At 33.0% G+C, this 15,009-nt stretch overlaps 1 protein-coding gene across 4 annotated transcripts; it reads right to left on the bottom strand.

Annotated features, from left to right (window-relative positions):
* Nucleotides 1-683: 683 nt before the first annotated feature.
* Nucleotides 684-15,009, bottom strand: TRMT10A (tRNA methyltransferase 10A). Of its 4 annotated transcripts, none has more exons than XM_036227672.1 (8): nucleotides 14,298-14,809; nucleotides 8,992-9,182; nucleotides 7,965-8,127; nucleotides 7,132-7,203; nucleotides 6,037-6,111; nucleotides 4,064-4,213; nucleotides 2,273-2,378; nucleotides 684-1,062 (listed from the first exon to the last, which is right to left on the bottom strand). In XM_036227672.1, the coding sequence occupies exons 2-8, from the start codon at nucleotides 9,171-9,173 to the stop codon at nucleotides 794-796; spliced, it is 1,017 nt and encodes a 338-aa protein (XP_036083565.1). In that variant the 5' UTR covers nucleotides 9,174-9,182; nucleotides 14,298-14,809; the 3' UTR covers nucleotides 684-793. The 4 variants fall into 4 exon arrangements, with proteins under 4 accessions (XP_036083565.1, XP_036083567.1, XP_036083566.1 ...); XM_036227674.1 differs by having other exon boundaries at nucleotides 14,400-14,809; XM_036227673.1 differs by lacking the exon at nucleotides 14,298-14,809 and adding an exon at nucleotides 12,155-14,287.

Genomic DNA, 15,009 nt, shown 5'->3' with positions numbered 1-15,009 from the left:
TTTTATTGAAACAACAAATATTTTATTTAATCAAGGAAAAGATAGCTGCTGAGAGGTTTTTCAACTTAAATTTAGGTTAAAAAAATTTATCCTTCAATAGCCTTTTAAAATAATCTAGCCTGAAAAATTAATTTCTGTAATTGAAATAACTCGTCACCATTATTTGAATAAGAAAATATAATAAAGAGATTAACTCTTCAGTGATTGCGTTAGAACCATGAAAAAGCATCACACAGGAGGAACAGACAGGCTTCACAGTCCAGAAGAAATTAATTAAGTTTGTCAATCCAACACTTCCTCCTAAAATCACTATATTCCTTTGAAGTCTTTAAATTCGATATAAAAGTTGAAATAGAAGGTAACTTCCCATATAGAACATTTTGGTACACTTACATGTGAGTATCTACCTTCACAAATAAGTAGGCAACAAATCAGAAAGACACTGATATAAACATCATAATAAAACTGAAAGGTCAGAGGCACATTCTGAAGACTACAATCCAATAAATAAGAGAATGAAAGTTTACTAATAAAGTAAAATTCTCAAAAACTCTTATTTGAGGCTTAGAAAACTATTTTTAAAAATTCACATTTAAATCTTATGCAAAAACAAAAGTGCCTTTTTTTTTTACAAGTGTTTTTACACTTAGCTCTAAAAAAAAAAAGGTTTAAAAATTCACAACAGAAATAAGGGAAAATGAAATTTTCTTTCAATTTTAATATTCTATGAATCATCTCATTTTCTCCTAGTTTGTCCTTAAACTAAAGAACAAAAACAAGAAAACAGATGACATTAGTGTGGTATAGAGTTCACTGTAGAGTCAGCGCTATTTTCTTTATCCTGCTTTTCTTCTTCAGGTGGAGAATTTAGTTTATTTCTGCTACTTTCTTCCTCACTGGAATCACTGTCCAATTCACCTTCAACCCTGGCAGACTTCTTGTCATGGGAAGAAGTTTCACAGGCTTTGTCTGTGGGAATGGCTCCTTTCCGTTGGGGTAAGATAGTAAAAAATGCTTCTTGCCAGTCTCTTGTTTCCAGGTATTCCAGAATTATTTCAAACACTGAAACAAAGACAAACTCTATATATTTCTTAGTCAAGTGCATCGCAATGTTGCATACTGTATTTTAAAATACATTGCTTTTGTATTAAGAGTGCTAATATACCCTAATGATTACTTTGCTCTTATCGCTTTCTTCTCCTATTGGCTGTCAGAGCCGATTTACCCCAGCACGCTCAAGTATGTTACTTTTTCTTTAGCTTTTCCTCAATTCAGTTCTTAAGTGCTCAGAGGTTTACCATTACCTCTCGTCAATTGCAATCAATAGAGAATATTTTTGTTTCCTTCCTATTCTTTATTCTTTTCATTTCTTTATCCTTTACGTGCTAACATAAAACTGGGGGGCGGGGGGGAAGGTTGGGATAAATCTAAATTTCTTCTATCTTTTCTGTAAAGAGCCACTCTCTAGGGAGCTTCTTGCCTGCTCCCCCCACCCCACCCCGCCACATTAGAGGTAAAAGAATATTAATACTGTTTCCAAAGTACTCACACGTTAATATATTGCTGAAGGGTTAATCTGGACTGCTTTATAGAAAGCAATTTCCACTATCTATGAAAGGTCTGAGAAATTCAATCCTTGAATCAGCAAGATCATTTCTATAACTCCCTGAGCCTGCTATAAAGAAAGTGCTTAGCACATAAGAGCCCAATGAACAGTTGTGTACTAACAAAAATCTCTATTAAAAAAATTTTTTTAAAGCAAAACTTCGGGCAAATATTTAGCATCCAAGAAGGTCTATTACAATGTTATTTACAATAGAAAAAAAAATGAACAGGAGAATGGTTACATTTTTTATATTCAGATAATGGAACATAGTCATTAACAATTATTCAATGACAGAGAAAAATATAATTATAAATGAGGGGAAACACCTCAGATTTCTATTGTATGAAATAGAGTAAGAATCCAGTCATGTAATAAATAACATATATGCATAGAAAAAGAACTGGAAATAAACACACCAAAAAGTTGATACCAAATATTTCTAGTTAGTGAAATTATAGCTTATTTATTTTTCTTTATACTTCTCTGTATTTTCAAAAAATTTTAAATATGCATGTGTTATTTCTATATTCAAATTATAAGTGATTATATTTTATAATTTTGTCTCCGACAAGGTGTTTATTTTCTATTTGTCCAAAATGTAAATATGATGTTATTTTTCACAATGTTGGCTCAGGTATATTTTCAGTTTATTCCCTTATAGCTTACCATGATTAATTGCCAAAACTTTTCTACTATTCATCTTCACAAAATTTCCAAGAGGGAGCTGTGCATGATCAATTCCATAATCTGATGCTTGTTTATATGTGAGCCCCTAAAACAGAGACACTATAACTTGAACTAGAACATTAAATTATTTTAACTTAAAGTCTATGACAGAATAATTTTCAGAAAAGATTTTAGTTCAGAGAACATTATCTGAAGAAGTGAGTGCGTGTGCGTGTATGTGTCTGCTAATTTGGAAATATTCCCTTGACAGTAAATACAGACAGAATGTTTAGGGTATTTGTTTTAACCCATTTACAAGTGAGAAAACCAAAGACATTATGTTCCCTGCCCTGTCACAAAGCTCCTCAATGGCAGAACCACAGGAAAAACTTGGCTCATGCCTTCCGGCCCAATACCTTTTCACCATTCCACATTGCCTTTCTCTCAGTTTAAAATACTCAAACTCAATTCTTAGAAAAGCACCATCACTTCTGCATTTACCATGAATGCAAAAGATATACAGATAAAACTATGTTTCAATTACATAATACTGAGGCACAAATGACAAAATTACATGAAAACCTGAACTGAAAAAAATGTTTAAATTGCCTATAAATTTAATTTTTCCTATTTGTCAATTAAAAGAATGTTGAACATAAATTTTCTCTTTTTTCAAACTTAAAATTCTTAAAGCCTGTCTAACCAGAACTGAAATAACTAAAACAGAGTATGGCAGAAAAAAGAGCTAATTTTCTCATATTTTAGGGACGAATAATTAATAATAGATTGAGGCATGTGCTTCGAAAACAAAATTGTTTTAGTCCACAGAAATTTACAACATGAAAGAAAAAATATTCTACATAAATAACAAAATAGAATTTTCGCACTAGGGGAAAAAAAAGGCTAAAGATCATTCTGATAAAATTTCCTCTGATGCTACAGAGATCACTGTCCAACTGTAGCCACATGTGACTACTTAAATTTAAATCAATTACAATTTTAAAAAATTCCATTTCTCAATTACACTGCACACATTTCATACCCTCAGCAGTCACAGGACTACCACACTGGACACATGATAGAAACATCTCCAGCACTGCAAGGATTCCTACTACATGGTGGTGCTATGCAAGAACGATGAAGTACTTCATATTATTCTGTTGACAATATTTCCTCAGACACTTAGTAAATATGTTTTTTCTTTAGTTGGGTTGAATTTAGACATTGCAAAGTAGCTGACAAAGTACACTATTATGTTTTCTATCAGAAAGTATATTTCTGTAATTCTTCAAATGAGGATAAGGAAGTGGAAAGAGACAAAAGTGGAAATGTTAAAGAACAGAAAGCACAGCTCATGAAAATCACATATTTAAAATACAAATTTACCAGTTTTGTTATAAATTTTACCCATGGCCTAGAAATTGATTAGTAGCAGCATCTTCTATCAATACAACATAGCGTTGAACATAACTCTGCGAGGTTTCAAATATCTGCTTTACCAACCACTACTATTGATTTTACACTTCATTTCTCTAGGCCTCCAGTTCCTCATCTGCAAATGTTGATAATACTAGCATTGACCTCACTGGTTTATAATGAGGATTAAGTACACTAATAAATATGAAATGCTCTGCTTAGCTAGAAGGATGACTGAAATATAGTAGACACTCAATAGAGATTAGTTATCATCAGTATTATTGTTACTATCAAAAAGATTATTGTTACTATTGAGAAAATTGATTTATCAATTTTTGGTACAAGCAAAAAATAAAAACAAAAACTTAAAGGTACCTTGTGATGGTTGTGATCTACTAATCCTCCAATTACATAGGCCTTTGATTCATCTAATTCCTTCAGTACATTAGGTGAATCAGATGTAAGATAAATCAGGTCTTCTTTCTTTATAAATGCACTATAATGCTCTGGTTTAATGTGAATATCCTTTAAGACACATGGGGAAAGATATTATTAATTAATAAAATTTTGTGAAGATTGGCTAATAATCATTTTGAAAGGAAGTAAATCATACGAAAAGTAATTTGAAAGAATGTCATTACAATGTATTTTTTATAAGCTACTACTAAAAACTCCTTATCACTTCACACTTCAATTATTTAAATAGCTTTCTGATGTTATTTATCTGTGTCTAGCCTCAGATTCTCCAATTTATTTCCATACACTGATGGCAGACTCATTTTCTACAAATACTACTTTTTATGTTTTATCTTTATAGGATAAAATCCAAACTCCTTAACTTTGTAACTTTCCTCAATATGGCACTAATCTACCTTTCTAACTTATCTGTTCCAATGAAACAAATGCCTTTTGTCGTATATTTGCTCACATTGTTTTCCAGGCAAAGAATGCCTTTTTCAAATTACTTCCTCTCCATCTACATGAATCATCAAAAGGAAATGGCTTATAGATTTAATAAATTCCATGTATCTGTTTCTACACAGATACATATCTGAAATCTTCTTCACCAAAACTGTTAGGTCATAGATACAAAACTAAACACCTGGCAGTCAGAATTTTGCAAATTACAATGATAGTATAAGGCTCAGATGACATTTATCCAACAATTTTGAAGGAAATAAAAAGTGAAGCAGGAGACTTCTCACCTAAAATGTAAACCTATTGATTAATAAACAGTTGCTTTTCTGGAAAATGTTATAAATTTGACACCTATGCTTAATAAGGGCTCCAAGAGGGACCTGAAATTAGAAACCAGTGAACTTGTGTCTTTCTGGAAAGCTAGTGGTAGAAATAATAAATTTAACAAATCACAAGATAACTAACAGTACACCTACTCTAACTTATTATATTACTTCTTACGAAAATAGGCATGAGCATAAAACTTGATAAGTATATTGTACCTTATTACTCAAAAAATCCTTTAAAATGTTTTACATTATAGGCTATAATATAAATGCAGTTATTATGGGATTAGTGAGTATGAGAGAAAAAGTCTGTCACAGTGAGAACTGGCATTTAGAAAGAAAAAGTACAGAAATAACCCAGTACTCTGACTAAAATAGGGTTTCTCAGTGACTGGTACTAATGCCAATCTATTAGTCATCTCTGCAAATGATTGAGAATGATTTAGTCCCACTAAAAAAAATCGTGAGCCACACATGTAATTTTAAATCCTCTAGTAGCCACATTAAAAAATACATTGTATTCAACACAATATACCTACAATGTCATCATTTCAACATGTAATAAATATTTTTTAAAATTTCAAGGAGGTATTTTATATTCTCTCTTTTTTTGAACTAAGTCTTTGAAATCTAGTGTATGTTACACATTTATAGTACATCTCATTTCAGACCAGTCACATTTCAAGAGTTCAATAGCCAAATGTAGATAACGGACACCAAATGGCAGAGTGCAGATTTAAAATAAACAGAATGCAAGCATGCTCCCAGATTTTAGAGTGATTTCACTCCTATAAACAATGTATAACCACTTTTCTAGGTAGACATTATTATAAAAACCTTTCACATCTTTCTTTTTAAAAAAATATGTGTTAAGGTTGGCAGCAAAATAGCAAGTGAGTTTTAATGAGAACAATACAAACTGACAGCCATCTCAATCTCTTTAGCTTCTCCCATTCTTAACTTTAGACTTAGTACAGTGATACAAAGGTTTGGTGGCTGAAGATTCCCATATTTATTAGCATTATGTAGAATTTAAATAAAAAATGTGGACCTTCAAGCATAAAAATACTCGGAATTATGAGAGAGTTAATCTATTTTAATTACCTTCCAGTTGACCCATCCTTTGTCGTTTTCATCCATGTTCTTTTTCAACTGGCCTCCATGGCTTGTCAAGTAAAACTGATAGAGATTTGTAGGCACAGAAAGAGAGAGCAAATAATAAAGTACAATATTTTATTTCCCTCATACATTCATCTGATCACCAATGAAACATATCATTTTCATTCTAGAAAAAAATAAATTTGTGACATACTTTAAACATGCAAGAATAAATCTGTGGTAGACATAACATATCTTGTGCATTTCATAACTCACCAACTTCCTTATTCCATCTATATTTTCATCCCAGTTTTCAATCAGCTATAATCTGCCTCTCCCCTAATGATCACTTTCTTACAAATCCCATTTCCATGTCAAGTTTCATTCCCTTCTTGTTGCCACAAATGCTATTTTTACCAGTCCAGTGTCTTCATAATTTTTCTTTGTTTCTAAACTCTGACACCTATTTCAAATCTAATCAAGGGTGAGAAGAATATGAAATATAAGAATATAAAATTACTATCACTTCATAAAAAGAAAATCTCTAACTAAAAATATAGTAAGTTTCTGGTTTTCCACATCAGTGAGCCAGTGTTAATTTTCAGGTCACCTAGAATTTGAATTCAAGTAGAAAAAGGACCCTACTCTTAAGAGCAGGTAGCTAGTCTCACAAAGTATTCCTTCACTCTAAGGAAGTACTTTTCAAAATTATCAGTGACTCAAAATCCTGTAAGTGGGAAACCTACCAATAGGTACCACAGCACACATCAGGCAGGGAAAAAAGAAGAGCTGAGAAATGCATGAAAATGTATATCCTTTAATGAAGATGTTCAACTACACAGCAACGAGAGGGTCAGTGTGTGCAAGACTGATGATAACTGGGCTGTGTCTAACAATGACATAGGTGAAAAAATGTTTAAAGTATTTTACTTTACTTTTATAGAAAAATAAAACATGTTTTAAACAGACATTTTGTTCTCTAAGGAAGATTATTTGTAAGACTCTTATAAAGGCAGTCAGGATTACCTGTGGCTTTTCCCAAGGAAGATCTAAAAAAAAAAAAAAAAAAAATGGAATCTGTTTAAAATTCTTCAGACATACCTGTACAGGATGCAGTGCTCGTCGATTTTCTGCATAACATCGCTGAATCTGCTTATGAAGTTTTTTAATGTCCTAAAAAAGAGTACAATTTTTAAAGTAGCATTTTAGAAATTATCTGTGGCCATTTCACAATCTTAGTGGACTACAATAAACAGAAGGGATGACTAGACGGGTACATTGTTTTAGCTCGAAGTACAAGTCCTTTCTGATAATTTCCATTCAATTTCCTTACATACTAACAAAATAATTACTGTAAGTAAAATCAGTACTCGGTAATTGAACCATTATTTCATATTTTGTATCCACTTGAAATGCTAGTTTATGAAAATATTCACTCTTTCTAAGAATCAGCAGATGAAAAAATTCTTTTAGAGCCACACTATTACTATTTTCACAATTTACCAATGGTTTAGAAAGTAATTAAAACCATGTTCTCTTCACTAGCATTGTTCAAACAATCAGGTTTCTCAAACTATTAAATAAGAAATAATCTTATCAGGGCAGTCATATTTCTAATTTTCTTATGTTTGATTAGAAAAAAATAACAAAAACACTGTTTATGATTAACATGTAGTTATTGAGTTTTATAATCTAATTACAGTGTTTGTTTCTCCCATTGTCCATATATATATATATACACACACACACACACACACACACACACACACACACACATATAAGTAATTTTTTAGATCATTTAGGGAGCACAGATTTTGAAAATTTTGATTTAGTTGCATTTTAGTATATAAATTTTTATCAAAGTGATACTATATATTAAAGAATCATTCAGCTTAGTTCACCTACAGGATTTTTCTGACAATGATTCATGATACCTTTAATACCATCAAGCTGTCAAAACTACAGTCAATGATGAGGCGAAGTGTGCTGTGAACAACATCTCTTCGAATACGTTTCCTGTCATTTCCATCAGAGTTTGATTCCATTTGACACTGTCGCTCTAACTGCTTTCTCTTCCGTTTTTCCTTCCGCTTTTGTCTAAAAGTAGAAATTGAAATAACTGTTGCTATTTGTATATTCAGATATTTACAAGACTTCTAAATAGACATCTTTTTAAAATTTGAATCATATGAAATTGCCACTTCTGTGAATCAAAATTGGTCAAATATCTGCAATTTTATATAGTCTATCTAAAAGATATAGATAGGAAGGATATGAGTTTGTAAATACAATATAAAGCTTTCTACACAAATCCTAACTACACTACTAATAAATTCATTTATTATTGGTATCACATTATGCTAAGAAAACTTGTAAGGTTTGAGAATTATGATAAATTTTACTTTTATCGCTCTTTCCCTAAATGATTTTCAAGCAACATTTATATGGTATAGGAAAATAAGCAATAAAACTGTTAGTGGGGGAAAAAAAATCTCATACGCTTTTCCCCTCATCTCCATCAACTATAGCTTATTTTCTCCCACTAAATTTTGGCATTATACAATAACAGTTCACCCTAACTGTTCTTGACAAAACCTGCAATATTTCTTCTAGAAAAATCAATGTTAAGCCCAAATCTGCTCTCTCTGAGATGGTTATTTTTATTCATATCTAGGACATAGATGATAATTACATCCCTTTCCTAAATCAGTTGTTTCAGAAATTGTGCTGTTACTCAAAATAGATTCTGGGTGAGAAAAAGTGTAAAGTGTATAGTATAAATTCATTAACTGCTAAAAAAAAATCAAAATACAGTTTTAACAGCCAACTGACCATGTTAATCAAACTATGCATAGCCCCATTTTAATTAACACAATTACTTTTCATGTATCCTAGGACTATGAAAGGTCCAACATCCCATATTTTTGAACAGGGATAGGATATATACATTTCAAAACATACTTGCGGAGTTCTCGTTGTTCTTCCCATTGTTTCTGTTTTATTAGCTTCTTCATTTGTCGTTTAGATATTGGCTTAAACTCTTTATTTAATCTTGGTTTCTCGCTCTCTTGATCTTCACTTAAATCTTGCTTTCTTTCAACATTAGAAGTCTCAACAAATGCTGGTAACATTTCAGATGACATTTGATGCCTCTGAAAGATTGAAATGCAACTTCGACATGAATAGATGTTTCACAGACACACAAAAAAGTTAAAGAAAAAGAAATGATGAATAGATGTGATTAAAATTAATCCATATCAGTAATGAATAAAAATGCAAATTTAGAAAATTAAATATTATTTACTAGCAAAGATCATGTGATGAAATGGAGTGATTTCATAAACTATTGGTGGTCATGACACAATTTTTCAGGGCTACACTGATCTATATGTTTCAAGAACTTTAAAATGTTGATACCCTTTGACTTAATAATTTATTTCCTTAGAATGCCTGTAAATGAATCAGAGATATACGTATAAAGTAGTCTCCTCTTATCTTTGGGAGATACATTCCAAGATCCCCAGTAGAAGCCTGAAAAGGTAGATAGTTCCAAACCATCAAATCCTATATATACTATATATTTCTTCCTATATGTATTATATACCTATGGTAAAGTTTAATGTATAAATTAGGCACAGTTAAGAGTTTAAATGTAATAACTAATAAAATAGAACACGTATAACTAATATAAGTTATTTAAATGTGGTCTCTCTAATAACTAAGATGGCTACTAACCCATTTATATTTTCAGACTGTGGTTGACCTCAGGTAACTGAAACCATGGAAATCAAAACTACAGATTGGGGGATTACTGTATGGACTGCAGTGTTATTTTTAACAATGAAAAATCAGAAACTACCTGAATGTCAGCAAAAGGGAATAAATTACAGCTCATCTATAACATGGGCTAAGAATACTAAGCAGCCAATAAAAATAAAGTTTCCTAAAATTATTGAGTGATCAAGTAAAACTTTTATAAAATCAGAACATTTAAAAAAAACCCAGTATATATACATTAAATCCAATTGTTTTTAAAAGTATACAAACTAATGTTTAATTCTTACCCATTTTATTCATTTTCTAAATTTTATATAATAAAAATGTATTATAAAATAGTTTATATGAATATTTTTTAAAGAGATGAAGAGCACTTTAATTTTATAGTATAAGGGAGATGTTACTTTCGTTAACTGGATATACACTCACAACTGGTTTCTGACAAAAGATGTTCTTTTGGAAAATGATTCACATATTTTGGAAAACAAATTTGGTTGCTCCCTCCTATATATTTCATTGTAAATATATAATCGTAAATATTCTACTTTAGTCATGGCTAAAAGACAAAATAGATATGTTGATTCTGTAATCACTTATGGAATGCTTAAGCCCTAAGGCCATCTCTAACATCTTTATTTGATTTTAACCACTCGTATCTATATATCTATTGCCTAGAACTTTATTGGCCTTCAGATTAAAGGGCTAGAAATGCTGAGATTTCTTTTCTCTTTAAAAGGTTATTAACACCAAAGTGTTAAAATATATTTACTTTTTATCCCTACCAAAGACTACACACAAAGCTTACAAATGTTCTATGGACCTTAAAGAAAATTCTATGATTCCCTTCATGCAGAAACAGTTAGCAAGTCTGTGCAGAGAAGCTAGTATCTAAAAGAAAAAAGAAAAATCTCCATAATTCAGATAATAGAAAGATAAAACCTTTGAAGAACATAATTTAAGCAGTAGTTTTATAATATGGTTCTTGCTTTCTTTAAAAGTGCAATGTTTTAACAGGACACATGGAGATAACTAAGAAAACTTAGAAAGCTTACCAAATTGTGACTGAAAGACAAGAAATTTTAAGGTGTGTGTTTTGGGGCTACAGCAAAAGCTCTGGTATTTTACTAGGTTACAAAATTACTAAGAAGGAGAAAGGATCATCTAGTAAACGAAGTAAGAGTTCACGAGTCTTCTTTATAACACTAACCAAACAGTATCCTTAGTAAAATAGGGAAATACGTCCTAGATATGACAACTCAAATTTGATTCTCCACTGGAAACTCCATAAAGACAGGGATGATGTCTACTTTTGCCCAACTATTATACTGTCAGTACTAACATGGTGCCTGACACTTAGTAGATACTTATTTTATATTGGTGGAATAAATGAATGAAAATGCTATTTCAAAGGATTTTTAAAATGAAAATAGTAATGGCAAACATTAATTTTAAATTACTTAATAAAAAAAATATCTAATTTAATCCTTAACCCTGTGAGGTAGACAGTATTATGCCACTTTACAAAGGAAGAACGCAAGTGAAGTTAAATAACTTGCCCCAAATTGCAAAGCAACTAAACAATTCCTAAGAAACAATGCACCTAGAACAAATTTAGCACAGAGGAGGTCCTTAAAACGCTTCTTGAATGAACAAATGATGTGATGGAGCTAAGATTTAAATCTATATCTAACTCAACTATCTCCCAGAAACCCAAAATCTCATTTAGAACATGAGGGTTTCCAAAGAATGTGAAAGAGCTATGCTGCTTCAACTCTGCTGTTGGAGGGTTCTGAGATCTGTGTCATTGAAAGATAAGAAAAAAAAAGAAAAAAATAATAGCTCCAGTTTTATTCCTATGCCACTGAATCAAAAAAAATTGGGACAGACTTCCAAGAGATGGTTGCCAAAAGTTCATGTTTTGAGGCATCCTGTCTCCCACTCATGAATACGTGATACAGTAAACAATAAAAAGGGGAAACAAAAAAGGTATAGTTTCTCTCAAAACCCCAAACGAGAAATAGAATATTGTTCCTGCTGGGTCCGCTCTGCAAAGACTGCTGAGTTTCCCTAGCTTTAAAGTAGGGACAATAGAAACAATACAAGACAGAGAATGGGAGAGAGGTGGGAAACAGTTTAAGATGAAACTTTAACCTAGTATTGGGGGTAGGGGGAGGTATTCCTCCTTCCATGTAAAAAGCCTGGAAACAGGTAAAAGGAGACTATGGCTTATATGAAGATGAGTATTTGAGAGAAAACTGAAGGAAGCAGACCCAGCACTATGACCTGGGCCAAGCCACTAAAGTGACATATGAACTTAAAATACTACATGATTAGAATTCTGCATCACCTATATAAGCTCTATTGTGGACTGAGGCAGAACAAGGTCATGAGTTGGGAGCAATCACAAAATCAGTATATACAGAGGTGGTTTGGAGAGGGGAAGTGATAATCCCAGTTAAGATGAGTCTGCAAAACAAAATTACAGAAAGAAATGATTTTAAAAAACAACAACAAAATCAACAATCAGGAGATAAATTCATTAAACATAAATTAAAAATAATAGGGTGATGTGAAAATAATTTTAAAATTAATTTGGTTGGAATCTTTCAGAGAACATAAGGAGTAAGGACCATAAAAATGAAACAGGACATTGAGACACAAAAGTAGGCATAATAAAAGCAAAACAGCAATCCATGAAAAAAAAAATCAATTTGGAAATCAGGAAATGAAGATATAAAAATTGCAATAGATGAGACAAATTCCAGATAACCTGGAGCCCAAGAGATAAGTGATGGATTAGAAGGTAGCCTGACAATCTGACTCAGAATTCAGACACAGAAATAGAAAAAAAATGATGTTAGAACAGTTAAAAAGATTTGAATTATAGAATGAGAGAAATACAGGCAAAAAGGTAATTGGAGATAAATGTATAACCCTGAGTGTACTCAATAATTTTTTTTTTTAAGTTGGAAAACAAAGCATTCAATTTAAGAAATAGGAGGCAAGGAAAACTCAGTAAACCTGAAAAGATTAGAAGAAAATTTTAAAATAAATGTTATAATCCCCGAGATCACTTTTATTTTACCTCATTTCCACAGACAGTGCATTAAATAAAAATCAGCAATGCATGTATCCAAAATAATATAGGGTGGAGAAAACATAAGCTAAACCTACCCATTACGCTAAATATGCAAACTTAACAATTAAAATTCATAGGAAACAAAGTGCTCTCTTCATGAAACAATAAAATTTTAAGAGAAAGTATTTCCAATCATCATTGGTGTCATTTTTTGCTATTTCTTTATTATGTTCAAAACTGCAAGTGTTGACTGGCTCTACGTGAAAATTTAAAAATGTAATGCATAGCAATGTTTTACAACTCAAGAACACCAGGGGGAGCTTTTGCCTTTCTTATCCAAGAAGTAAGTTAAATTTAACTTGGCCTATCGTGGCATAGCAATGTTTTTAAACAACCTATCAAATACACAGCAAGGTCATAAGCTAGTCAATCAACATCATTATCATTATTTTTAAATCTCTTCCTAATTAAGAAAAGGCTGTGTAGTATTCTTTAAAGCTTTGATTCAGCTAGATATATTGAGGTATAAAATACAACAAAGTGATGCTAGCTTGAAATACATTTATGCTTACAGCACTTTATATACAAGGATATGTACCAGCTCCCACTGCCTATACCATACGTTAAGCTGTTCACTGTGTACGAGCTTGTTTGGATTACTACTTAAGCAAAAATTAGGCATTTTACTAGGTGTACTAGCTTTCTTATTTTAATTTATAATTTCTTATTTTAGTTTATAAGCCCCAGTTTATAAGCAGAGATTTTTGCCTTCCTCCCTCACACGCAGTGACGCTCTCACAGTACATTTTCATTCATTCGACCATGTTCGACAAATATTTAAGAACATTTTGTAGCTATTATAGAAATATTTGTACGAAACTCAGTTTAACAGAAATAGGTTACCATGTTGTCTTATAAAACTAAGAACTGGATAAAGATGACTGAGGCCATTTGGTGTAGGATGCATACATTAAAAAGTATTTTGGTATTCCTTGTATTTCCACTTCTTAGCACAGACTGCGGCAAGGGAAAAAAAAAAACTCATGATTTTATTGATTGGGTTAAAATCTTCTTAAGTTACGACTCATATCCCCTTCCTGAAAGATCCAAACGAATGGTGGAATAACTACAGACTGGAATCAAATGACCCGACAGCGGGTTTTAAAAGGAAAGATGTGCCGGCAAAATGTGCAGTAGAGAAATCGTTTGGTTCGGCTGCCAAGCCCTTTGGCCGGAGGGTTGAGCTGGGATAGGGAGAGAGTGGGATTTAAAACACAAACAAAAAGTAAGAAAATCATCTGTGGCTATCTCCTTTTCAGCTTTCTATAAATGCCCGAATTTTAACACTTTCAATATTTCAGTGAAACCGCTCTTCTTAAAGTCGTCCTCAGCTCACCACCACGGGACCTACCAGCTCCTGCAACTTTCCCTCGTGCTCTCTACATTTCAGAGTACTCAGCTACGTCAGCCCCAAGTCGGAGAAATGAAATAAAGCGGATTTAAAGCGACTTGCCCACGGTCTCTAGCCACCAAGTGGCAGAACCACAACTCGTTTCCGACCCTTCGGAGTCCAGATTTCCCTCTCCCTTCATTCTTTGGAAACACACTCTTCACATACTAGGGACCAGATCCTAACCCCCGAACCACACCGACAGCAAGAGACCCCCCGCAGGTGGGCAGAACCTCTACCCACTCTGCCCTCTAACAAGACACGCGCCGACGAACGCACTACAGAGGCTGGATTACGGGCGGCCAGCCAATCAAGGAGCTTCTTGGCGGTGGCGGAAGCGCGCCGTGATGTCACTTCCTCAGGAAACTGGGTGGCGGCCGCCACTTCCAAAGCCCCACTCCCCTCGTGCCCGGAAGCTCTTGTTGCTGATTGAGGGCGGCACTGACACGCGTCCCTTTTGCACCCGGTGGCTAACAAAGGGTAGGCAAGCCCCAGCCTCAGTTCCAGGAAACTTACAGAGCTGAGGAGTTGTCGGAGAACCTGAGAGCACGCGCAGAAAGCCTTTGTAGAGCGGTCTCGATACCGCTCACGAGTCTTCCGAGACTTCAACTCCCAGAGGCAGGGACAGCAGCTACACGTAGGAGGATACGGCGGTTACGCTTACGTCACGTAA

The sequence above is a fragment of the Rousettus aegyptiacus genome, unplaced genomic scaffold, assembly GCF_014176215.1.
Source record: "Rousettus aegyptiacus isolate mRouAeg1 unplaced genomic scaffold, mRouAeg1.p scaffold_m13_p_10, whole genome shotgun sequence".
Taxonomy (NCBI): Eukaryota; Metazoa; Chordata; class Mammalia; order Chiroptera; family Pteropodidae; genus Rousettus; species Rousettus aegyptiacus.
This window is presented reverse-complemented; position numbering and strand designations above follow the sequence as displayed.

Coding starts and splice junctions, on each gene's coding strand:
- TRMT10A (XM_016159109.2), bottom strand. CDS start 9,173: ATGTCATCTGAAATGTTACCAGCATTTGTTGAGACTTCTAATGTTGAA. Junction 7,204..7,964: donor ACAGCTTGATGGTATTAAAG/GTATCATGAATC, acceptor ACTCTTTTTTAG/GACATTAAAAAACTTCATAA. Junction 2,379..4,063: donor TAGATCACAACCATCACAAG/GTACCTTTAAGT, acceptor TCTCTGTTTTAG/GGGCTCACATATAAACAAGC.